General features: G+C 44.8%; 1 protein-coding gene across 1 annotated transcript in view; it reads right to left on the reverse strand.

Moving 5' to 3' along the window:
* TMC2 (transmembrane channel like 2) overlaps nucleotides 1-23,154 on the reverse strand; it is a 170,149-nt gene that overhangs the window by 144,045 nt on the left and 2,950 nt on the right. Inside the window, exons 3-4 of the mRNA XM_040354395.1 lie at nucleotides 20,319-20,409; nucleotides 751-832 (exon numbers count right to left, since the gene is read on the reverse strand). Of these exons, the coding sequence (XP_040210329.1) occupies nucleotides 751-832; nucleotides 20,319-20,409 (173 nt within the window). The remainder of the gene's footprint in view (nucleotides 1-750; nucleotides 833-20,318; nucleotides 20,410-23,154) is intronic.

Raw genomic sequence — 23,154 nt, forward strand, 5'->3', positions numbered from 1 at the left:
CTGTGGCTGAGCCAATGTCCCTGCACGGAGCTGCTATCTTGGATTAAGGCTCCACGCCCAATTTGGTTGTGGAACATATTGGTGTCCCAAGTCACTGGCAGGATCAAAGAGAGATTTTATTTTTTCCTCCCAATCCGGGGGACCAGGTCAGCATGTCCTCCTTAAATGAAAGCAAATAAATTTGATTCAAATAATTACTTGTAATGTAATCTATGCGACTTTGTCTTATATGTAACATGTGTTTTTCATTATTGATAGAGCTGGCTATTTATTGGTCCTAACCTCACCCCTGAGGAAGCCTGTTGATAGGCGAAATATATTGGGTATTACCACCCTGGTTGCGATCATATCAATCGACCAGCTATCCGTCTCTATTGGGATCTCCAGCGACCCGGAAATCGCATGTTTAATACAATATAATACTTATGTTTTTACATTTCTTTTTCATGTGATGTATCATTTTCTTATGATATGTTTAATAAAATATTAAAAAGTATCTGTTATAAGTTGAACTTACTCTATATAGCACCATTATAGTCCCACTGCTGTCCATGCTTTTCACCAAATACCACCAAAAGAAAACTCAAATTGTGGGGAAAAAAGGGACATTAATTTTATTTTTGTACAGCGTTGTATGACCACGCAATTATCAGCGAAAGTGCCGTATCGCAAAAAATGGCCTAGTCATGAAGGGGAGTAAATATTCTGGAGGTCAAGTGGTTAAACAAAATGTATAGAGATCTTACATACTTTCCACTTCTTTAATCTTCATTTCCCATGGTATGCAGGCTGTTCTAAAATTTTCAAAATCCCTTTTAAACTTTATCCATTTCTGAAAGACAGTAAACATAGATATCAAACCTTTTTGCTTTATACTTTGTCACAATCAAAACGATATTAACACTTATTCAGAAAATTCAGAAAAGAGCTAAAGTGGGACGCTTGGCAAGTCTTTTCGAGTGTTCGGAAACCAAGCCACTTCAAGACACACTTCTACATTCATCAGATGTGCCTTTAACTTTTCGATCCAAACAATGTCTGAAAAATCCAAGCCATTGCTGGCAATTGATTGCTGTTCTGCAGATGCTTTGGCTTTAATGCTTTCATCAAGTAAATATACCACATTTTGATGTTTTCCAACTCTCATTTGCACCTTGTTCCAGGTTAGAATTGTTTAGAACAGTGGTCTCCAAACTGCAGCCCAGGGACCAGATGTGGCCTTTTGCTTGCCCTTTTCAGGCTATTGGAACACTATTCCTCCCACTAATACACCAGCGGTGGGGCATAATTCCTGTCACTGATACAGTGGCGGCCGGCCAATCAGGACAGGAGGCGGATCTAAAGAAAACCGGTTTAGCCAGCAGGAGAAGCTGGGGAAGCTGTGGCACTGTGGCCCTGAATGGGTGAGTGTGGACCTAAGGGGGGGATGTTTACCACCCCCCCCCAAAAAAGTTTAGCATCGATGTTCACCGGTGTCCCGCGATAGTGTCAAGGAGAGGCAGAACGGGGTGATGCCTGTGTAACTACACTGTTCGTGTAACACAAGCTGCTTCAAATTTTGACTGTCCTATTGTCCTGGACCACAAACCTTCCTCACAGTGCTATATGTTTTCTGCTGCACTATTGGCATCATTATATCTTCTAGTCCTCTCCATAAAATGATCAGAAATTTGTGCTTAAAGTAGAACAATAGGCAACACTTTTTTTTTCATTTTGGCTAGAATAAGGGAGGGTTATAGCCCCTGTCAGTTTATTTTTTACCATCCCTGTCCCATTGCAGAGATTTCCCTTCACTTCCTGCCCCATAGCAAAACAGGAAGTGAGTGGAAATCTATGCAAATTAAGGGAATCCATCCCCCCCCCAGGCCTTAAGAACTAGTGTCCCCACTCAAAAATGTGGGTCTTAAAAAGAAAGGGTCTGGCCTTGACAGGAAGGGGTGGGTCGTATTTAAATTAGGGGTACACAAGTTTAGTCAGGCCTAGGGCAGCACAAAACCTTAATAAACCACTAGTTTGGAGTGTAAAACTTTAGCCCTTAGCTATTGCCTGTTTTTTTTTGTTTTTTTTTTCTCTGGACATGAGCTTTCTGTCCAATCCTGCTTTTCCTGAAGCCAAGGCTTAGGTATGTTAGGCTGTTCCTGCAGTTATTCAAACATTTTTATTTTGCTATTGTATGTTAGTACTGTATGATAAAATGTTTGTTTGGAGATTTATTTTCTCTCATGGACATAGCTTTATAAACTTTTCCTTTTTTGTTGATCACCTTAGCTGTTGGTCTAGTTTTCTCCAGGTCAGGTAGTGTGCTGTTCTGCCTGTTTTTTGGTGGATGGTTAGCTGGGCCAAAACTTTGCCGATTGAGGCTCTAATGCCGCGTACACACGATAATTTTTCGGCATGAAAAAAAACGAAGTTTTTTGGCATGTAAAAAAAAAACGAAGTTTTTCCAACTTCATCATTAAAACGACGTTGCCCACACACCATCGTTTTTAAAAAATGATCTAGCAAAGCGCGGTGACGTACAACACGTACGACGGCACTATAAAGGGGAAGTTCTATTCGCCTTTGGGCTGCTTTAGTTGATTCCGTGTTAGTAAAAGACGATTCGCGCTTTTCTGTCTGTTACAGCGTGATGAATGTGCTTACTCCATTATGAAGTAGTTTTACTAGAACGAGCGCTCCTGTCTCATAATTTGCTTCTGAGCATGCGCAGGTTTTTTATGTCGTTTTAGCCCACACACGATCATTTTTTACAACCCGAAAAACGACATTGTTTAAAACGACATTTAAAAATGCAGCATGTTCGGAAAAAAAAATTGTCGTTTTTCAGAACCTGAAAAATTATGTGTATCCCCCACACAATCATTTTAAATGACGTTTTTGAAAAACAATGTTTTCTTTATGCCGAAAAATTATCGTGTGTACGCGGCATTATAATTCCTTCAGGAAGCAGTTTTTGTTGGTGATGATCTGTCCTGGTTTGGAGCACCAGGTAGATTTTTGTTGCTCCTGGGTCATAACGATTTCCATATTTAGTTCTTTTTTTTTTAGCCCTTCTTAATTTTCAGCACTACCCACAACCCTCTAACAACCTATAAACACACTGGTTTGCTGGGGTGCCTGTCAGGTGGTTGTGCAAACTTATTTGCAAAATTTTTACCCACACATTTTTGTGATATTCTTTACCATGATCACTTATCAAACCAATATTTATCATTTGCTTTTCTTCCCCTGCAATTTTTAGAATGAATAACTCGAACACTGCGATTATTCTGATGAGTGCCTAAAAGCGTAGTCTAGGATTTATATTCATTATGATGTAGATCATTTAACAAGCAATGATTCACCTTTCTTAAAAGAGCAATCACAATTTTACATCTAAATGTACGCATTTCCTATTTATGCAAAATAACACACAATTTGTCAGCTAGAATATCTTAGGTATGTATTTTTATCACTACATAAACATGCCATTTTCTAAATTGTTTTAGGCTAAGTTTGCATTTAATTTCTGCTGTATAGGGTAGTATGCGTCAACAGATTGAATTTTACAGAGGCTGATCTTCTAAAATGTGTAAGTTTTACTTCTGTGGTCCTGTGCTCTAAAACAAGTTAGGTTAAAGTCCCTTTTTATTTTCTAAAAAAATTGTGCTATAAAGATTAAAGTGGATGTAAACCCACTCTCATCCTTTCTAAACTACTGCCACAGTGCTGATCTATAAGGATATACATGACTCCTGCATGTATCTCTACCTGTCAAATGTCTCCCCTCTGTCTGGTATGAAACCTGAAAAACTACAGATTCTGTGGGTGGGTCTGTTGTCTGGAGCTCGGTGGGTGGAGTTGTGATGTCAGTAGGCTCCCCGCCCACCTCTACACTCCCCTTGTCAACATGCATTTTTCCTGTGTATTTCTTACACTGAATTCTGCTATGATCACTAACATCCAGTCAAAACCCAGAAAATAAACCACATGACTTCAGAAAAGGAGTGGGGGTGGGAATTAAAAAATAATGCCTGTCTGAAGCTAGTGCATGAGATATGTAAATAACCTGTCACTCAAAGCAAGGGGGCGGAACGGACTAAGGTTTTTCTCTGTAAGTCCATTTTATTTTACTGAACAATAAAAGAGGATTGCTCAGAGCTGTGTTAACTCTCTGTGGCAAGACTGGGCACAGATGATAGGAAATCTTATACTGTACATTGTGACATAAGAAAACATAAATAAAACATTTCGGGTTTACATCCACTTTTACTTTAGCCAAAGCTTTTCACTTTTTTCTTTTGCAGTGTGTCTTACTAGGTAATTTCCCCTCATTTTTTATCAGGACGGAATGTGATGAGAAATCTCTCCAGTGGGGACATTAGGTAAAAAACAAAATTTTAACAGTAACATGGGGCAAGGTTAGAAACATCTCTACTGTCTGGGTCTGCCGGTTTGGGTGACAACCATTCCCCTAATTTTCTTGCTGTCACAGAAACAGGATCTTTAGTGAAATTTCAGTGTCATAAAAACAAAATAATTTACTATACTTAAAGTGCATCTTTGTTTTCACTCTGTGTCTGCTTAAAAGAGCCCTTCAGCACATCTGTGCACTCGCAGGTGATTTCCTATGCATGCACAAGGACTTCCCTAATGACCGTCTTTGTACTCAGGACCCAAAGCCCTGTGGCACATCTGCGCAAGGGCAGGGGTGTGGTTAAAAAATTGTTAAGCCTTGTACACACGGTTGGACTTCAAACAAACTTTTCCGTAGATTTTTGTCCAAAGGGAGTTGGCCGGGCACACCCATAGCATGCACACGGCAGGACTTTTCTGCAAACTTTCCCAACATCACGTGGTTTTTCTGCTCTTTTCTGCTCTTTATCCCTTACCCTTTGGTCAACTTCTGCTATTGTTGGTTAATTTTAACATTGGTTCTGGGCATGCATGTTTGTACTTCGGACAAAAGTCTGATGACTTTCTGTACACACGATAGGACTTTGCACCGTAGGACTTTTGTTGCCGAAAAGTTTGTCCGTTTGCAGAGCGAACTTTTGTCCAATAAAAAATGAAAAAGTTTGTCCGATGGAGCGTACTCACAGTAGGATTTTTTTGAAAACTTGCTCATTTTGAAGTTTGTTGTCAAATGTCCTATTTAAAGTCTCGTACACACGGTCAGACTTTTTGCCAACAAACTTCAAAATGAGCACGTTTTCCAAAAAATCGGACTGTGTACGCTCCATCGGACAAACTTTTTTTGGGTTTCATCGGACAAAAGTTCGCTCTGCAAACTTTTCGGCAACAAAAGTCTGATGGTGCAAAGTCGGACCGTGTGTACAGAAATCCATCGGACCTTTGTCCACAGTACAAACACACATGCCCAGAACCAATGTTAAAATCAACCAACAATAGCAGAAGTTGACCAAAGGGTGGCGGTAAAGAGCAGAAAAGAGCAGAAAAACCATGTGATGTTAGGAAAGTTTTGGGAAAGTTTGCAGAAAAGTTGTGTCGTGTGTATGCTATGGGTGTGCCCAGCTAACTCCCTTCAAACAAAAATCCACGGAATCGTGTGTATGATGCTTTTCTCTCACCCAGGCAACAAATGAGAAGTTCTGTTTTGAAGCATAAATGTCACTAATAAAATAAAAGCAATTATGTCCAGCTGTAAGAGAGGAAGGGTAGAGGAGGCAAGGCAACATAACATATTATGTCCAATTTAAGTCTATTACAAAAAAAAAAATAAACAGTTTGGCTGGAGCTGGGCTTCTAGTGTAAGCATGTTTTTGGCATGATGTAAAACATAGGGGGTTATTTTTCTAAAGGCAAATCCACTTTGCACTACAAGTGCAAACTACAAGTGCAAAGTGCACTTGAAATTGCACTGAAAGTGCACTTGGAAGTGAAGTTGCTGTGAATCTGTGGGGAAGCTCTGAAATGAGGGGAAGCTCTGCTGATTTTTATCATCTAATCATGTGCAAGGTAAAATGCAGTTTTTTTATTTTCCTTGCATGTCCCCCTCGGATTTACAGCGACTGCACTTTCAGTGCAATTTCAAGTGCACTTTACACTTGTTGTTTGCACTTGTAGTGCAAAGTGGATTTGCCTTTAGTAAATAACCCCCATACTGTTACAGTAAATCATATCTAAAATTGTCATCTTATATGTGATGTCAGGGAGCATATAAACCACAAAATAACTTTTGTGCTTCTTGATTAGCCTTCTCCATCAATTTTGGATTTGAATTTATCTAATTCTGAATTCCTCTACATTTTGAACATTTCAAATGGTACATTGTTTACATATTTAAGGTAAGGATGATAAAGAATGTGATTTTGACATAACAGAAGTATTAGACTTGAGGGATCTTCATGGTTCAAATGGAAACTTGGGAAACAATATAGTGACCTTAAAGAGGAGGTCCAGACACCCCCCCCCCCCACAAAAAATAAATAAAAATGTATCAGCTACAAATACTGCAGCTTCTGACTTTTAATATATGGACACTTACCTGTCCAGGGAGCCCACAAAAATCAGCTGTTGGGTGCACTCACCACCACTCCTGGTAAGGAAACCCAGCAGTGAAGCCTTTCCGCTTCACAGCCGGTTCCCTACTGCGCATGCGTGAAAGCGCGCTGTACTTTCAAATCTGTCCGGCGGCGAAGGAAGGAGGAGGGGGCCAAACTTCTGAGAGACCAGGCCGTGGCCCCGTCTCCCAGAAGTGAGGAACAGTACCTGTAAAAAACAGGTATCCGTTCCCCCCTCCCCCTGAAAGGTGCCAAATGTGGCACCGATGGGGGGGGGGGGAGACGGATAAGCGGTAGACATGTGCACACTGAAATATTTTGTTTCGTAATTTCGTTTTGGTCCGAAAAATACATTTATTTAGTTACTCCCGAAATTTGTTTTGATTTATTTTGTTTAAAAAATGCATTAGTCCGAAAATCCAAATTAAGGTCGAATCTGTAAAAAAGAAGAAGATTCGATAGAATCTTTAAAAAAAAAATGTTGACTCTTCATGTCTCTATGTCGAATCTTCATGTCTCTCTATGTCGAATCTTCATGTCTCTCTATGTCGAATCTTCATGTCTCTCTATGTCGAATCTTCATGTCTCTCTATGTCGACTCTTCTTCATGTCTCTATAATGTCGAATCTTTTCTCTCTATGTCGAATCTTTTCTCTTTATGTAGAATAATATTGGACTAATAGAGTTAAGGTTAGGCACATTCGACCGCAACGAAAACGAAAATAAAACATTTGTTTATGTCGGATCTTTCGGGTTTCGTTTTCTGTGCTTTCGTTATCGTTTGTTAAAACGATACCGAAAATACCTGAAATTCGGACGAAAATGCATTCGGACGAAAAACAAATGCACATGTCTAATAAGCGAAAGTTTCACTTTTGAGTGAAACTTTGCTAGTTCTAGTAATTACAAGTAGGGTCTTTTCATCATGATTAACAACAAGATCAAAAGTCTTTGGTCAACCAATCAGAAACTCCTCCAGTGTCAGACACAGTATTTCAAGTTTTTAGCTGTTAAGGGTCATTCATTTCATTTCATTGACACATCATAATTATGGAAGCACAGGTCTAGAATGATAACACACATTATTGCTAGCATGGAAGCTACCTAGGTGCATATTATATATGGGACATATATGCTGGATGGTGTATTGTTTCTATGTTTGCTATGACAGTCAAGGCCCAAGGCCAGCCATACATGGTGCAAATTCGCACGACTCCCCTATCAACACAGACAGTGCTGCCAAGCCATTGTCTGCTCCTGGAAGGGGGGCAGGTGCAGGCAGGGGAAGACAATAATTATTGCTAGCCTCTATAGCAGCCCCAAGTGATAATCCAGCATAGCCGTATAGCCGGCCTAAGTATATTAAATGGACTCTGAGGGAATCTGTTCATTGTAATATTTACAAATACTCTATGGACTCGTCACCTATTTTGAAGACCAATAATTGTATCTCTCTGGATGAATCAAGTTGCTGCAGGAAAATTCCATATAGGCTAGCGCACTCTTGCCTCAACAACAATAATCATAACTCCTCATCCTTCTACAGTGGGGATCGAAAGTTTGGGCACCCCAGGTAAAAATTTGTATTAATGTGCATAACGAAGCCAAGGATACTGTAGATGGAAAAATCTCCAAAATGCATCAAATTACAGATTAGACATTCTTATAATATGTCAAAAAAAGTTAGATTTTATTTCCATCATTTACACTTTCAAAATTACAGAAAACAAAAAAATGGTGTCTGCAAAAGTTTGGGCACCCTGCAGAGTTAATATCTTGTACTGCCCCCTTTGGCAAGTATCACAGCTTGTAAACGCACTGCTCTTTTAAGGTCTATCCATAGATTTTCAATTATGTCGAGGTCAGGAGATTGTGAAGACCATGGCAAAACCTTCAGTTTACGCCTCTTGATGTAATCCCCCGTGGATTTTGAGGTGTGTTTAGGATCATTATCCATTTGTAGAAGCCATCCTCTCTTTAACTTCAGCTTTTTCTCAGATGGCATCAAGTTACCATCCAAAATTTGCTGAAATTGTATTGAATCAATTTTTCCTTCTACTCGTGAAATGTTCCCTGTGCCACTGGCTGCAATACAACCCCAAAGCATGATAGATCCACCCCCATGCTTAACAGTTTGACAGAGGTTCTTTTCAATAAATTCTGTGCCCTTTCTTCTCCAAACGTACCTTTGCTCATTCCGGCCAAAAAGTTATATTTTAACCACTTGCCGACCTCCTCATGTACATTTACGTCAGCAGAATGGCACGGACAGGCACATGTACGTACCTGTACGTCCTCTGCTAGACGTGGGTGGGGGGTCCGATCGGGACCCCCCCCCCGGTACATGAGGAGGTCTGGTCCGCTCGGGGAGCGATCCGGGACGACGGCGCGGCTATTTGTTTTTAGCCGCGCCGTCGCAATCGCTCCCCGGAGCTGAAGAACGGGGAGAGCCGCGTGTACACGCGGCTTCCGTGTTCTTCACTGTGTCGGCGCATCGATCGCGTCATTCCTTTTATAGGGAAGACACGATCGATGACGTCATTCCTACAGCCACACCCCCCTACACTAGTAAACACACACAAAGTAAACCCTAACTCCTACAGTGCCCCCTGTGGTTAACTCCCAAACTGCAACTGTCATTTTCACAATAAAGAATGCAATTTAAATGCATTTTTTGCTGTGAAAATGACAATTGTCCCAAAAATGTGTCAAAATTGTCCGAAGTGTCCGCCATAATGTTGCAGTCACGAAAAAAATCGCTGATCGCCGCCATTAGTAGTAAAAAAATAAAATAAAATAAAAATGCAAAAAAACTATCCCCTATTTTGTAAACGCTATACATTTTGCGCAAACACACCGATAAACGATTATTGCGATTTTTTTTACCAAAAATAGGTAGAAGAATACGTATCGGCCTAAACTGAGGGAAAAAAATAATTTATATATGTTTTTGGGGGATATTTATTACAGCAAAAAGTAAAAAATATTGCATTTTTTTCAAAATTGTCGCTCTATTTTTGTTTATAGCGCAAAAAATAAAGACCGCAGAGGTGATCAAATACCACCAAAAGAAAGCTCTATTTGTGGGGAAAAAAGGACGCCAATTTTGTTTGGGAGCCACGTCGCACGACCGCGCAATTGTCTGTTAAAGCGACGCAGTCCCGAACTGTAAAAACCCCTTGGGTCTTTAGGCAGCAATATGGTCCGGGGCTTAAGTGGTTAACCTCATCGGTCCACAGAACTTGTTTCCAAAATGCATCAGGCTTGTCTATATGTTCCTTTGCAAAGTTCAAACGCTGATTTTTGTGGTGAGGACGTAGAAGAGGTTTTCTTCTGATGACTCTTCCATGAAGACCATATTTGTACAAGTATCTCTTTATAGTGGAATAGTGTACCACAACTCCAGCGTCTGCCAGATCTTTCTGGAGGGATTGTGCAGTCAAACGTGGGTTTTGAATTGCTTTTCTCACAATCCTGCGAGCTGTTCTGTCTGATATTTTTCTTGGTCTTCCAGATCTTGCTTTAACTTCCACTGTTCCTTATGGCTGCCATTTCTTAATTACATTCCGAACAGAGGATATTGACATCTGAAAACACTTTGCTATCTTCTTATAGCCTTCTCCAGCTTTGTGAACATCAACTATTTTCAGTTTCAGTTTTCTAGACAACTGCTTAGAAGAACCCATGGTGCTGATTGTTGGGGCAAGGTCAGATGAGTCTGGGCATTTAAAACCTTTGAGGTTGACATCACCTGGTCTTCCCAGACAATGATTGAGAACAATCCATGACACTGGCAGGTCTCAGCTTTGAAAAAGGGGGCAGTGCATGCTATAAATTCTGCAGGGTGCCCAAACTTTTGCAGACGCCATTTTTTTGTGTTACCTGAGGTGCCCAAACTTTCGATCCACACTGTATATGACAACACTACCTGCCATATTTATATGTATATTTAAAGCATGAGAAACGCTGTAAATGCTTATGCAGCGATAAGCAGCAGGATGTAAATGAGATCTCACTAAACAACTATTTTATGAGGTAAGGAATAGTCTATGTTTGATGGCATTTTAAGCTCTAACAAGGTTGAAATTTGTTAACTAGGCCATTTTATTAGGCATGTCTAATCAATATAGTGTTAAATTAAGGGAATTTTATTGTCTGAATTAATTAAAATACTCTTAAAAAGAAAGTGCCTATGGTGCTTACCTTCAAAAACATAAATTGTAACATAAACTCTCAGTTTGAAAGCCATTTCTGCATACCACCGCCTGCCAAAAAATCCTAGGATAAAGATTATGGGCCAGATTCAGGTAGGACTTACGCCGACGTATCTCGAGATACGCCGTGTAAGTGTAAATGTGTGCCGTCGTATCTATGCGCCGTACCCACAGAACTAGATACGCCTGAAAATAGGCTTCTCCTGACCGACGTAACTTTTCTCCGCCGGCGTAACGTAGGCGCATATTTACGCCGAACGTATCTGGTGCACCCATTGATTTCGTATGCAAATGAGGGAGATACGCCGATTCACAAACATACGCGCGTTCGGCGAAGGCTACACGCGGTGCGTGTAAGTTGTACGCCCGGCCTAAACTTACCCCTCATAAAGCAGGGGTAACTTTGCACCAGACTTGCACAAGTCAGCTGGAGAGTAGCTTTAGCAGCACCGTTACGGACGAGCTGAGCAACCACACTTGCAGGACAATACATGGCAGCCGTGGTCCTAGCACTACTAATGGGCCCACCGCCACGTAGGAGGGCAGGGGAGAGGATATACCGAACGCGCTTGAACGTCTTTGGCATGGGGGAATCGGAGGTGTATCGCATTTTCAGATTCAGCCCTGATGCCATCCTGGAATTAGCCACAGCCCTGCATGATGACATCACCAGCAAGACACATCGCTCACATGCAGTGCAGCCACTGGTCAAGGTACTGGCAACACTCCATTTCCTTGCAAGTGGATCTTTTCAGCATACAAGTGGAGTAGTGTCCGGGATGTCACAATCCACCATGAGCAGATGCGTGCACCAGGTTGTCCCCGCAATCCTCAGACGCATGTCCCACCACATCATCAAACCCACCCATGAGCATCTGCGGCAGAACGCAATGGCGGATTTTTTCAGAATTGCCGGATTCCCACGCACCATGGGGGCCATTAATTGCACACATGTGGCACTACGGCCCCCCCATGACACAGAGCACATATTCCGCAATCGTAAGCACTGGCATTCCATCAACGTACAGGTGATAGCCGATGCCCAATGCCTCATATGGCACGTCCGTGCCAAACACCCAGGGGCCAGCCACGACAGCTACATATACCGTCAAAGCAACATCCCAATGGAATTCGAACAGAACGTGTACGGGAACACCTGGCTGGTTGGTGAGTGACATGGGTGTCAGGCATGACATCACGAGGGGCACATGTACGACTAACATCCTCCTGTCTTTTCCCTTCCAGGTGACGTGGCATATGCACTTGGGCCCCATCTCATGACTCCATTCCGGGATCCAGAAACCAGAGGAGAGAGAAAATACAATGATGCACACATACGTACCCGTGCAGTGGTGGAACGCACATTTGGCCTCCTGAAGTCCCGTTTCCGAAGCCTGGATAAGTCCGGGGGGACCCTGTTGTATTCCCCAAACTTTGTGTGCCAGATCATCGGTGCATGTTGCATGCTGCACAACTACACCATGAGAAAGGGCCTGGAGATTGACATACGTGAGGACCTGACCCCTGAACCACACAGTCCCCCCCTAACCGAGGCTACCCCGTCTGCTGAGGGAACAGCAGTCAGGAGATGTCTCGTGGTAGGCATGTTTGCACGTTAAACAAACACATTCATCATAGCACAAGGAGAATGCATGCATGCACACCACTGTGTTCCCTAGCTCACACACACCACATCCACATCACATTGGATTAGCCCAAGTCCACAATGCAGGACTTGGGAGCAGCAATGCCACGCCAAGGCTCCAATTATGTCACTGACCATTCATACCACATTCACACGGCCACGAGCCAGGGTGACACCCCTTACTGGCAGGAGTGTCACCCCCACATTCACACACCAGTCACACTGTAGCCTGCACTACTGATCGTGTGCAGTATTATAAAAAAAAACGCTCCTCACCGGAGATGAAATAAATATAAAACTCCTCACCGGAGCTTAAAAAACAAAAGGAAACCACTCAATTGCCCCGTCGTGGGCTCTGCCTGGTGCCACGTCTTTGGCTCCTCACTTGCCTGGGGGCAACTTCAGGTGGGGGATCATCAGGAGACTCCTCCTCAAGACTTGCACTCCTGGCAGGTTCTGGCTGCCTGCCCTCCAACGCCACCACTATGCGGGTGAGCACCGCGGTGGTCTCGGCGTGCATTCGCAGCTGGCGGGTGGTGTTCTGATTATGCTGCCGCCTCATGTGCCTCACATCCGCTGTATTGGCCTTAACAGCCACTGTGAGGCTCGTGACCTCAATCACCAGGCGGGAGGTCGTGGCCTGCAGCTCCCCAACACATGTGGCAACTGCTGCACAATTGGCACTGATATCCACCAAACAGTCTGGTATCTGTGCCGAGGAGGCCAGGCTGTCTGCGAGCCGCTTAATATCCCGGGCAACAGCACCCACATGCTGGGTCTGGAGGGCCTGATCCCTCGCAAGGGTTTCGTGAATGGCCTCTGGAACACCTCCTGTTTTTTTGGTGGCCTTCCTGGGGGCAGGAGAGGCTTGGGGCCGTGCATATGGGGAGGCACGTGAAGAACTTCCCCTGATGGAGGAGGAGGGTGAGGACGGTACCCTGATGGTGGAGGAGGGCTGGGAGGGTTCACTGATGGGGTGGAGGGTTATGAGGGTCCCCTGATGGGGGGAGGAGGGTTGTGAGGGTCCCCTCATGGGGGAGGAGGGTTGGGAGGATCCAGGGTTGCTGGGATTTTCATCCAGAATATAGAACGCATCCTCCAGGTCCCCGTGCTCCTCCTCTACTTCCTCCAGGGGAGAGGTATGGGCACTCTCATCCCTGGATGGCGTGGGTCGCCCTGCTGCCGACGACGGCCCAGCTCCCTCCAGCACATCTGTGGATGACACAAACCATTCACATGTTGGTGGACCCACACACTTGTCACATGTTCCCTTCCACCCCCTCACATGCTACACACCGTCTAGGAGATAAAACACACTTACCTGTCCTCAAGGCCTGGTCTCCGGAGTCGAACCCCTCCATGCTCTCCACCTGCTCACGCTGCAAGCATTGGGCGATCAACTCATCCTCTGGGGTCAACCGCACAGTACAGGCTGGTCCTCCTCCCGTGCCCCTGGCATGCCTCCTTATCGCACCCTGCTTTTCACGGACCTTCCTTTTTAGATCATTGATCTTTTTTTGGATATCCTCGGGGGTCCTGGTGGCATTGCCCACGGCACTGACCTGCAAGCTGAGCTCCATCAGGATCTCCTTTTTTCTGGCCTTGCTGGTCTGGTTACTGAGGGCACCATGGAGGTACTTATCATGTGCCACTATGCCCGCAACAATAATTGCCCTCTCCTCCGGGCAAAAGTTTCTCTTCCTCCGATCCTTCTTCTCTGTATTTGCAGCAGCCGCCATTGCTTTGCAAAAGTACTTTCCCTAAGGGGGAAAAAATCAGGATGTACTGGGCGTATTTATAGGCTCGGCGTATCCCAGGAAGTTGGGCCGGCGCAGTTGTGAGCATGCGCACAGGGGAGCGATCATACGTCCATTTCACTGCGCATGCTCCGTCCAGGATACGCCGGGCGTATATCACTACTCCACTTTCCGACCATCATTTGCATAAGGTCACACTCACTTACACTTACGCTGGCTTACGCCGACTAAATTAGGTTACGCCGGCGCGACATTAAGAGCAAGTGCATTGTGAATACTGTACTTGCCTCTCTGATTTACGTCGGCGTATCGCAAATGAGATGCGCTACGCCGGTATAAAGATGCGCCAATCTACCTAAATCTACCCCAGAGTGGATACTAGATGTGTTTAACAACTAAATATATATATTTACTTTTTGTAAAACATATCCCTAAGAATTGTTCAACATATACAGTAGAAAAATATGTCTTGTCATTTTATTGACCACTTTTAGGTTCCATGCACACTGGACTTAAAAAACGTCGATTCTACAGGCGTTTGACGTTTTTTTCTCCCCACTCTAGAAGCACTTCTATTGTGCTCTATGGCCCAGATTCACAGAGAGCAAGGCGCACGCTACGCTGCCGTAGCGCACACACCGTACGGCAGGCCAACGTAGCGTGGCGAGGCAAGCATGGCATTCAGCAAGCCAGTGCACTCAACACCGCGCCAGCGTGGCATGGGGTTTGAAGGCGCACAGCGGCGTAGGAGGAAGTGGGCGTGACCCCATGCAAATGATGGCCCGAGCGCCAGAGAGGTACGCTAGCGCGGCGCAGTGGGTTACGCCCGGTGTATCACGAACTGCGCATGTGCCGTGGCGTGGACGCGTGCACACCACCGGCACAGCACCCCCCTGCGCCTATGCACAACCACGCTGGCACAACCGCCTACGCTACCCTGGATCACCGCGTACGCAGTGCACGTAACGTACGCCCAGCAAGACGCACGTCCAACGCACAGTACGCCGGCTTGTGTTCCCTGGTGCAGACGATATGTCAGACAGTGAGAAGGAGAAGCGCAAGAAGAACTTCTCTGTGGATGAGAGGGCGATCCTGACCACGGCCATTGGGAAGTACGATACGTACCTCCACGGAGCACAGAGCGGGAGGACAAGCAAGGCCAGGAAACTCGAAATCCTACAGAAGGTGACCCTGGAGCTGAACACCCTCGGACACGAAACCCGAACATGGAAGGAGGTGCAGAAGAAAATTAACGACATGTGTCAGCGTGTCAGGGAAAAGATGGCAAAGGTGAAGAGGCACCTCAGGGCCACGGGAGGCGGATCAGCTAGCAAGTTGAAGCTGTCTGCTGAAGAGGAGGTCATAGCCAGCTGCCTGGTGGAGGAGCATGTGGAGGGCCTGGAGGGATTTGATTCCAGCGACCACGACTTGAGGAGAGGTAAGTGTGTTTCATCCCCCATCTGGTGGGGAGCATGTGAGGGGGTGCAAGGGAACTTGTGACACGTGTGTGGGTCCAGCAACATGTGAATGGTGTGTGTCATCCACAGATGTGCTGGAGGGAGCTGGGCCATCATCTGCCTCTGGACGACCCACGCCAGGCAGGCACCAACATGTCCGTCGGCCTGACACCCTGGGAAGCCATGAAGCTCGTCAACACGCCGTGGCTGCAGCAACGGTGGAGGGGAGTGCACACACAGGTGCATTGGAGGTCGTCGTGGAGGAGCCTGTGGACATCCAACAGGAGGACCTCCTGTACCTCAATGAGAAGGAGACCCTCTGCGCCGGACCCCCTGAGACGGTGGAAGTCGCAGACCTCATGACATCATCAACGCCCATCAGGGGAACCCCCCCCCGAGGGCCACCCCAGCAAGAGGGACACCTTTAAGGGACACACCGGCCAGAGGGACGCCACCGACTGCAACTCCCAGGAAGGCCCTGAGCAAGAACAGGGCTGGAACCGGATCAGTCCAAGAAGGGCTCGAGAGGGAACAGGTCGGCCAGACACAGCACACGGCAGACATTCCCTGGTCACACAGGCATGTGGCCATGGCTGAACAGTTAGCATTGACCTCCTGCATGCAGTCACAGATGGCCTTTGTGTGTTCGGCCTGCTGTTTGAGGCACTGCTTCATTGTGGCCTCGGAGAAGGCACAGGCTAAGTACACACTGGCTGTGCAGGGCACTGCAGCCACAATGCAGCAGTGCCTCAAACAGCAGGCCGAACACACAAAGGCCATCTGTGACTGCATGCAGGAGGTCAATGCTAACTGTTCAGCCATGGCCACATGACATGCCTGTGTGACCAGTCACATACCCTGGATGCTGTGTAGCAGCACATGGTAGCGGGGGGTCCCGCAACATCTGAGGACCATGGATCGGCCAGCAACGCAACACCACGTCCATCGAGCAACTGCAAGCAACAGCAGCAGGGATTGTGACCGAGGTTAGGAGCCTGGGCGGAATTGTGCAGGTCAACACTGCCGCCATCCAGTTTGAGGGACGACAGAATAGGAGCCTGCAGCGCCAAAACTCAACGCCAGTCAGAGGAAAATGCAGGCGGAAACATATGGCGTGCTGACCCCCATTGCCTTGGAGGGGATGCAGGCAACATCAAGATCTGTATCCAGGAGCGACAGCCCAGAGGATGAACCGCCACGGGAGGCCCCACCCGAGTCATCGCCACGATACCTGTGGAGCAGGTCCCTAGGCACGAGGCATGGACCGCGGGAGGGCAAGTGACTGTCCCGAGGTCAATGGCACCACGAGTGCAGCTCAGGGTCTGTTTTCTTTTGGGTGACGTGCACAAGGGCATGTGCCGTGCACCTGTAAGGGCTTGCCATGGTGGACAATGGCATGGTCCAATATGTTTTTTTTTTTCACGGACCCAGACCGTGGGAAATGTGTGTCACCCTCACTGATGTCACAGCAACATCGGACTGCACACGGTCAGGAGTGCAGAAGTCTCTAAGGTGACTGGACACCGGTGATGACAGTGCTACGGTATCACCTCTTGTGTGAGTGTGTGTATGTGTGTGTGGCCAATGTGTCCAGACAGGCACAAGGCCATTTCTGAAAGCACTGCGTGTCAACTGGCAGGGGTCACCTTGGATCGTCGGGGAGAGGTTATCCCCACGACCGTGTGGATGTGGTATGAATGTACAGCAACATCATTGGTTCCTTGGCGTGGCATTGCTGCTCCCAAGTCCTGCGTGGTGGACTTAGGCTAAACCAATGTGATGGATGTGGTGTGTGTGAGCTAGGGATCACAGTGGTGTGCATGCATGCATTGTCCATGTGCCATGATGAATGTGTGTGTTGCTGCAATTCAACGTGCAAAGATGTGTTCCACGAGGCAACTCCTGACTGCTGTTCCGTCAGCAGATGGGGTAGCCTCGGGCAGGGGGGGACTGTGTGGTGCGGGGGTCAGGTCATCACATATGTCAATCTCCAGGCGTAGTTGTGCAGCACGCAACATGCACCGATGATCTGGCACACAAAGTTTGGGGAATACAACAGGGCCCCCCGGACTAATCTAGGCATCGGAAACGGGACTTCAGGATGCCAAATGTGCGCTCCACCAGAGGGCGAGCGGGGGGCGCCCCTATTGGCTGAAACTCGACATGACATATAGCTACGTGAGTTAATGCTCTCATGATACATTGAGCCTTACCATTTGGACGTATGAGGATCAGCTCACACTTTCACCTGTAAAGCTGACACTCTGAGGGGGATACAAGTTCGGCACTCGTGGATTTATGCCCGCTGTCCTTTCATTCATGTGAGTGCATTTTCTCAAATATTTACCTGTTCGAGGTACCCTCACAGTGTCACGCTATATGCATTGCATATATCTTCTCTTTTCCATGACACACACGCTGAGAGCTGTCTTAGGAGTCAGGAGGAAGTGTTTTATCAGCACACACATCCAGCTGTGAACAGGATCTCGGTTAGCTGTTTGGATAAGCAGCCGTGAGGTGAGCTGCCAGCACATCAGATCACTGAAGATTTCATTTGTGCACATTGCAATTTTGGTGGAGGTGTTTTATCTATCTGTTCTGTGGAGGAATTACTGGACTGCTAGATTTGATCCTTATTTATGGACAGGACTTTATCACATGTGTGATTTTTGATAGTTTTGCACATATATTTTTTTCCACTTATTTTATGCTATTTTTGGTGTTTGTATATGTAGTAGCCATTTTACTTTGTATTTTCACTGTTAAATCTTTACAGGATTATAGGTGTTTGTTCACTTTCATCTGTATTGTTCATTGTAGTATCATCAGATACCTTAAAAAAAAAATGTTATTTCACTGTTTAAGTTCGCCCACGATCCCTTTACTTTGCATTCCCTTTTCACTTCCACCTTCCCATTCCCTCCCCCACAACGCAGCTACCATACTTCACATTATTGCAGAGGGGAGTGTAGTGCAAAAAACGCCTATAAACTAAATGCTTTTAAACTCTCATAGACTCGCCTAAACTTTGTACAATGTGCTTTAATTTTGCGTCTTTTATGCCATGTTTTTAAGCTAAAAACTTTGACGTTTTTTTCTGCTCCTATTGTGCATGGAGCCCAGTGGCTTATCTAGGGTATGGCAGATATGGAAAGTGCCATGGGCGCCATCTGAAGGGGGCGCTCGTGAGTGGCTGGGCAGCAAGACACTTACCAGGGCATAATTGCCAACAGTCACAATTTTGCTGGGACGATCCCAGGCTATGGCAGTCCTGGGTAGGTTCCCGAAAAACTTTTTTTTTCCTAGGCATGGATGGACTGGACTGAGTTGTGATATTCCCCCCCCCCCCTTAAAAAAAGATGAACCGCTCCGTATCGCCTGGTGATGCCCACACAGAATGCTGAGAGGGATGTAACAGCCAGCTACAGAGATAGCAGGGGCTGCACCATGACCTAGCCAATCAATGTCTGTGATACAGAAGGCCCCGCCCTCACAGGTGTCAGCTGACTGCAGTCACATGACAAGAGATATGGCCACCATCCTTCCTCTTTAAACTTTCTGGAATACACATATTGCTATTGTGGTGTAGGATCTGGGCCCACTGTCCTTCCATCCTTCTTTCTTTCGCTCTTTAATCTCAGACTCTAACGACACCCCCTTTAGGGTTATCTAAGACAGTGTTTCTCAACTCCAGTCCTCAAGGCGCCCCAACAGTTCATGTTTTCAGGATTTCCCTCAGCTGTTGTAATTACTAAGGCAGTGAAACTGATTAAATCACCTGTGCAAAATGATGGAAATCCTGAAAACATGACCTGTTGGGGCGCCTTGAGGACTGGAGTTGAGAAACACTGATCTAAGAGACGGATTTCAAATGTTTTGACAGGGGCGCAGTTTCAGTGCTTGCCATAGGCGCCATTTTCACTAGATACGCCTCTGATGGAGCCTTAAGGCCAATGTCGACCTCCTCCTGACCTGCACTTGACCTGCTTCAAGAGGGTTTTTTCATTCCCACAGACCTGTATGCAAATGCAAAAGCGGTCTGATGTAAATGAAAGTCTATATTCATAATCATGATTATTAGGAAACTATGGGGTAAAATGTTTGTTTTTAACACTTTTTTTAAGCTTAACTGAACAAGCTAAAGATAGAAGCTGAATTGATTGTCTTGCAGAGCTCCTTGAGATTCAGTCTGCTCCAGTTTTGAGAAACCCCCCCATTGTTTTTCATTTCATATATAGTGGTCACTCAAGACTTGTTGGAGGCACCTACATACCAAACTCAACACTAATGCCCTGTACACACGACCCGAGTTTCCGTTGGAATAAACTCAGACGGGTTTTTCCGACAGAATTCCGTTCAAGCTGTCTTGCATACACACGAACACACCAAATTCCAACTGTCAAAAACATAGTGACATACAACACTACGAAGAGCCTAGAAAAATGAAATTCAATGCTTCTGAGCATGCGTCAAATTGTTTCCGAGCATGCGTGTTTTTTTCTCCGTCGGAGTTCCATACAGACGAAATTTCCGATAGAATTTGTTTCCATCTGAAAAAAAGAGAACGTGTTCTCTTTCTAAGTCCAATGGGGCATACACACGGTTGGAATATCAAATGAAAAAATTCTGTCTGACTTTTTCCATCGGAAATTCCGATCCTGTGTATGAGGCATAAGGCAGTCTACTCTAACTACTAATGTATGGCATTTGTCCAAGTATATATATGTATGCTTCTTACATACCTTTAACATCATGACTTTGTAGGCATAAAATTTCTTCCCTTTTCCCTTTCCCAAAGCACCTTCAAATTTCTCCACAAACTTTTGTGCATCCCTAGGAAAAACAAAGAATATAATTACTACCTCCCACATTTTAGTGTATAAAACAAAGGCTCAATATTAGACGTTCCACACTGGTTGTGTCAATGAAATCAATAGACCAGAGGTGCCCAACCTTTTGAAGAGCAAGGGTCACTTAAGTGACTTGGTAACCAGTCGCGGGCCACAATGACTGGAGTAGGTGGATGGCAGCCCACTCGGCTCTATAGAGCCCACTCTACTCTCAGCACACCAAACTCGCAGGTAATAGGATTCTATGGCTCAGTGCAGGTAACCCCCAGGTGCACTTCTCTGTACCTGTGGATCAGTTTGAAAGCAGCCCAGTAACCACTGCAGAACAGATATGCCCATATATACACACACTGTGATTTTAGTAATAAAAACGTACCTTTAAGAGTATTCTATTCTATTTTATTCCATCCCAGAGCAGCAGGTCGTGGGCCACATGTGGCCCCCGGGCCACTGGTTGGGCATACCTGCAATAGACCGTGCATAAAGAAAATTCTGTTTCACCACCACCATTGGTGTGTGATAAATCCCCCGCATTCACAAAGCGCTCAAATCATGAACGATTGGCTGAACATTTTGCAGGTTAGCCACCAGAGATAAGGAACAATTTATAATGCTGTGCATAGCTACAGTATTGCCCCTAGTCAGCTGAGTCACAAGAGCCAATACTAGGAAGGAATGCATAACCATGCCCCCCTTCCTATAAAAAAAAGTTAAGCTCATAACAGTTGTAATGTCAGTGTGTGTTTAAAGCGGAGTTCCGGCCACAATTTCACTTTTTATATATAAATACCCCTGTAATACACAAGCTTAATGTATTCTAGTAAAGTTAGTCTGTAAACTAAGGTTGTTAGGTTGTTACAGCATTTAGACACTTTATAAAATAGAAATTGACTGGGGCCATCTTAGGTGTGGGCATCATGAAGCCAGACTGTATGACTTCCTGGATTTCAGCCTTGCAGATCTCGCACATGCTCAGTGCTGCACAAGCAGTGTAATAGGTTTCAGATCAGGTTTCAGCACCTGTACTGTCCAAGTCACATGATTCTTCGAGACTGGGGAGTGCACAGACTCCTGGAAAGTTACACCCACTACATTCCCAGGAGTCTGTGCGGTGTAGGTTAGGAAGCTTAAGCACCTAGGTGCAGGAAGAGGGAAGATTAACTATTCTGCCTAGCAACAACACTTTGAAGGCATCTAAAAAAAAAAAAAAAATTCTTAAAGGACTAATGACATTTTTTTAAAACTACTGATGTAATGTTATATTTATGGGTGGAACTCCACTTTAAGCTGTTAAGGAGAGCTGACAATTCTGTGTAAGAAGAAATGTTTTCATGAACTTCAAGCAAGATTTGTGAACCTGTTCATCACTAACCAAATTCAGGCAGATTTACTAAATCCCATTTATAACATATGGCACACACGTCCGAGAATAAATTGCTGTATATGGTTACTTCTTCTATATCAAGTGGAGCTCTCAGCAATTTTTCATGTGTTTACAGGCCATTGTAGCTCCTCTGATGGTAAAAAAAAACCTGTTGTTTATAGAGCTCAGTAGCTGCTTAAACATCCCGTAATCAATTTATCACTTAAGTTATGTATTCCTCACCAGATGGCTCCATCCAAGGACAGCGAGACAAATAAAACAAAATTCAGGCAGGTACTGTTCTGATTTATTTTTACCTAGAACACAGGGCTTTGGGAATCCCTTCTAATATGTTGAAGGTTTATTTGTGTAACAAAGCTTATAAATATATATTGCAATTAAAATAGTATAAATAAATATAAAACTTCACTTTGAAACTGAAAAAGGTGTAAAAAGAAAAACGAACAAAAACAAATAAAAACTGACCACAAACGATTACATTTTCCTTTTAAAAAAGTTGAATAGAGAATAACCCTGGAGAAAAAAAGATAAATACTTTTCTTTTGGGCACGTTGAGTCATGTTTTCATTCGGTTAAAAATGTACTCAACGTTGATGCTAGACAGCCCAATTATCCAATTATCCAGATCCCAAGACACTACCTGCCTGGAGTTTGCATGTTCTAACTGTGCCTGCGTGGGTTTCCTCCGGGTACTCTGGTTTCCTCCTACACTCCAAAAACACGCTGGTAGGTTAATTGGCTCCTGTCTAAATTGGCCCTAGTATGTTTGAATGTGAATTAGGGAACTTAGATTGTAAGCTCCTTGAGGGCAGGAACTGATGCGAATGTACAATATATATGTAAAGTGCTGCGTAAATTGACAGCGCTGTATAAGCACCTGCAATAAATAAATATTATTTTATTTTCTATTTTATTAGGACACTCTATTTTTTTTACAACCCCCGTGCTGGTAATTAATGTATTTTCTGGTATTGTTTGAGTAAGATAAACAGCTTTGTTTTCGAGAGAGCACAAATCCTTAAAGCTGTCTTGCAAGTATTACATTGCTACATGGCTTTAATTAAGGCAGTAAATTTGATCTGTGTCTAGATGACGGTAAGAGAAGCTCTTTGCATGTCACAGCTCTGGTTTCAGAGTCTAGCTGCAGAATTAAAGTATTGCTTTAATGCTATTTGCTATTTTAGGTTGATGTTTTTCTGTGTGATTGCCATAGGTTTGGATGTAATTGCTAGCTCTAAAAGAAATGATAAAATGTGTATTCTGATTTCTGTTCCTTCATAGCAGGGGCTTATACTAATACCGAAATACATTTTTCTCTCAGTGCCATAAGTCTGACCCTAGTAG

This window comes from Rana temporaria, chromosome 5, assembly GCF_905171775.1.
Source record: "Rana temporaria chromosome 5, aRanTem1.1, whole genome shotgun sequence".
Taxonomy (NCBI): domain Eukaryota; kingdom Metazoa; phylum Chordata; class Amphibia; order Anura; family Ranidae; genus Rana; species Rana temporaria.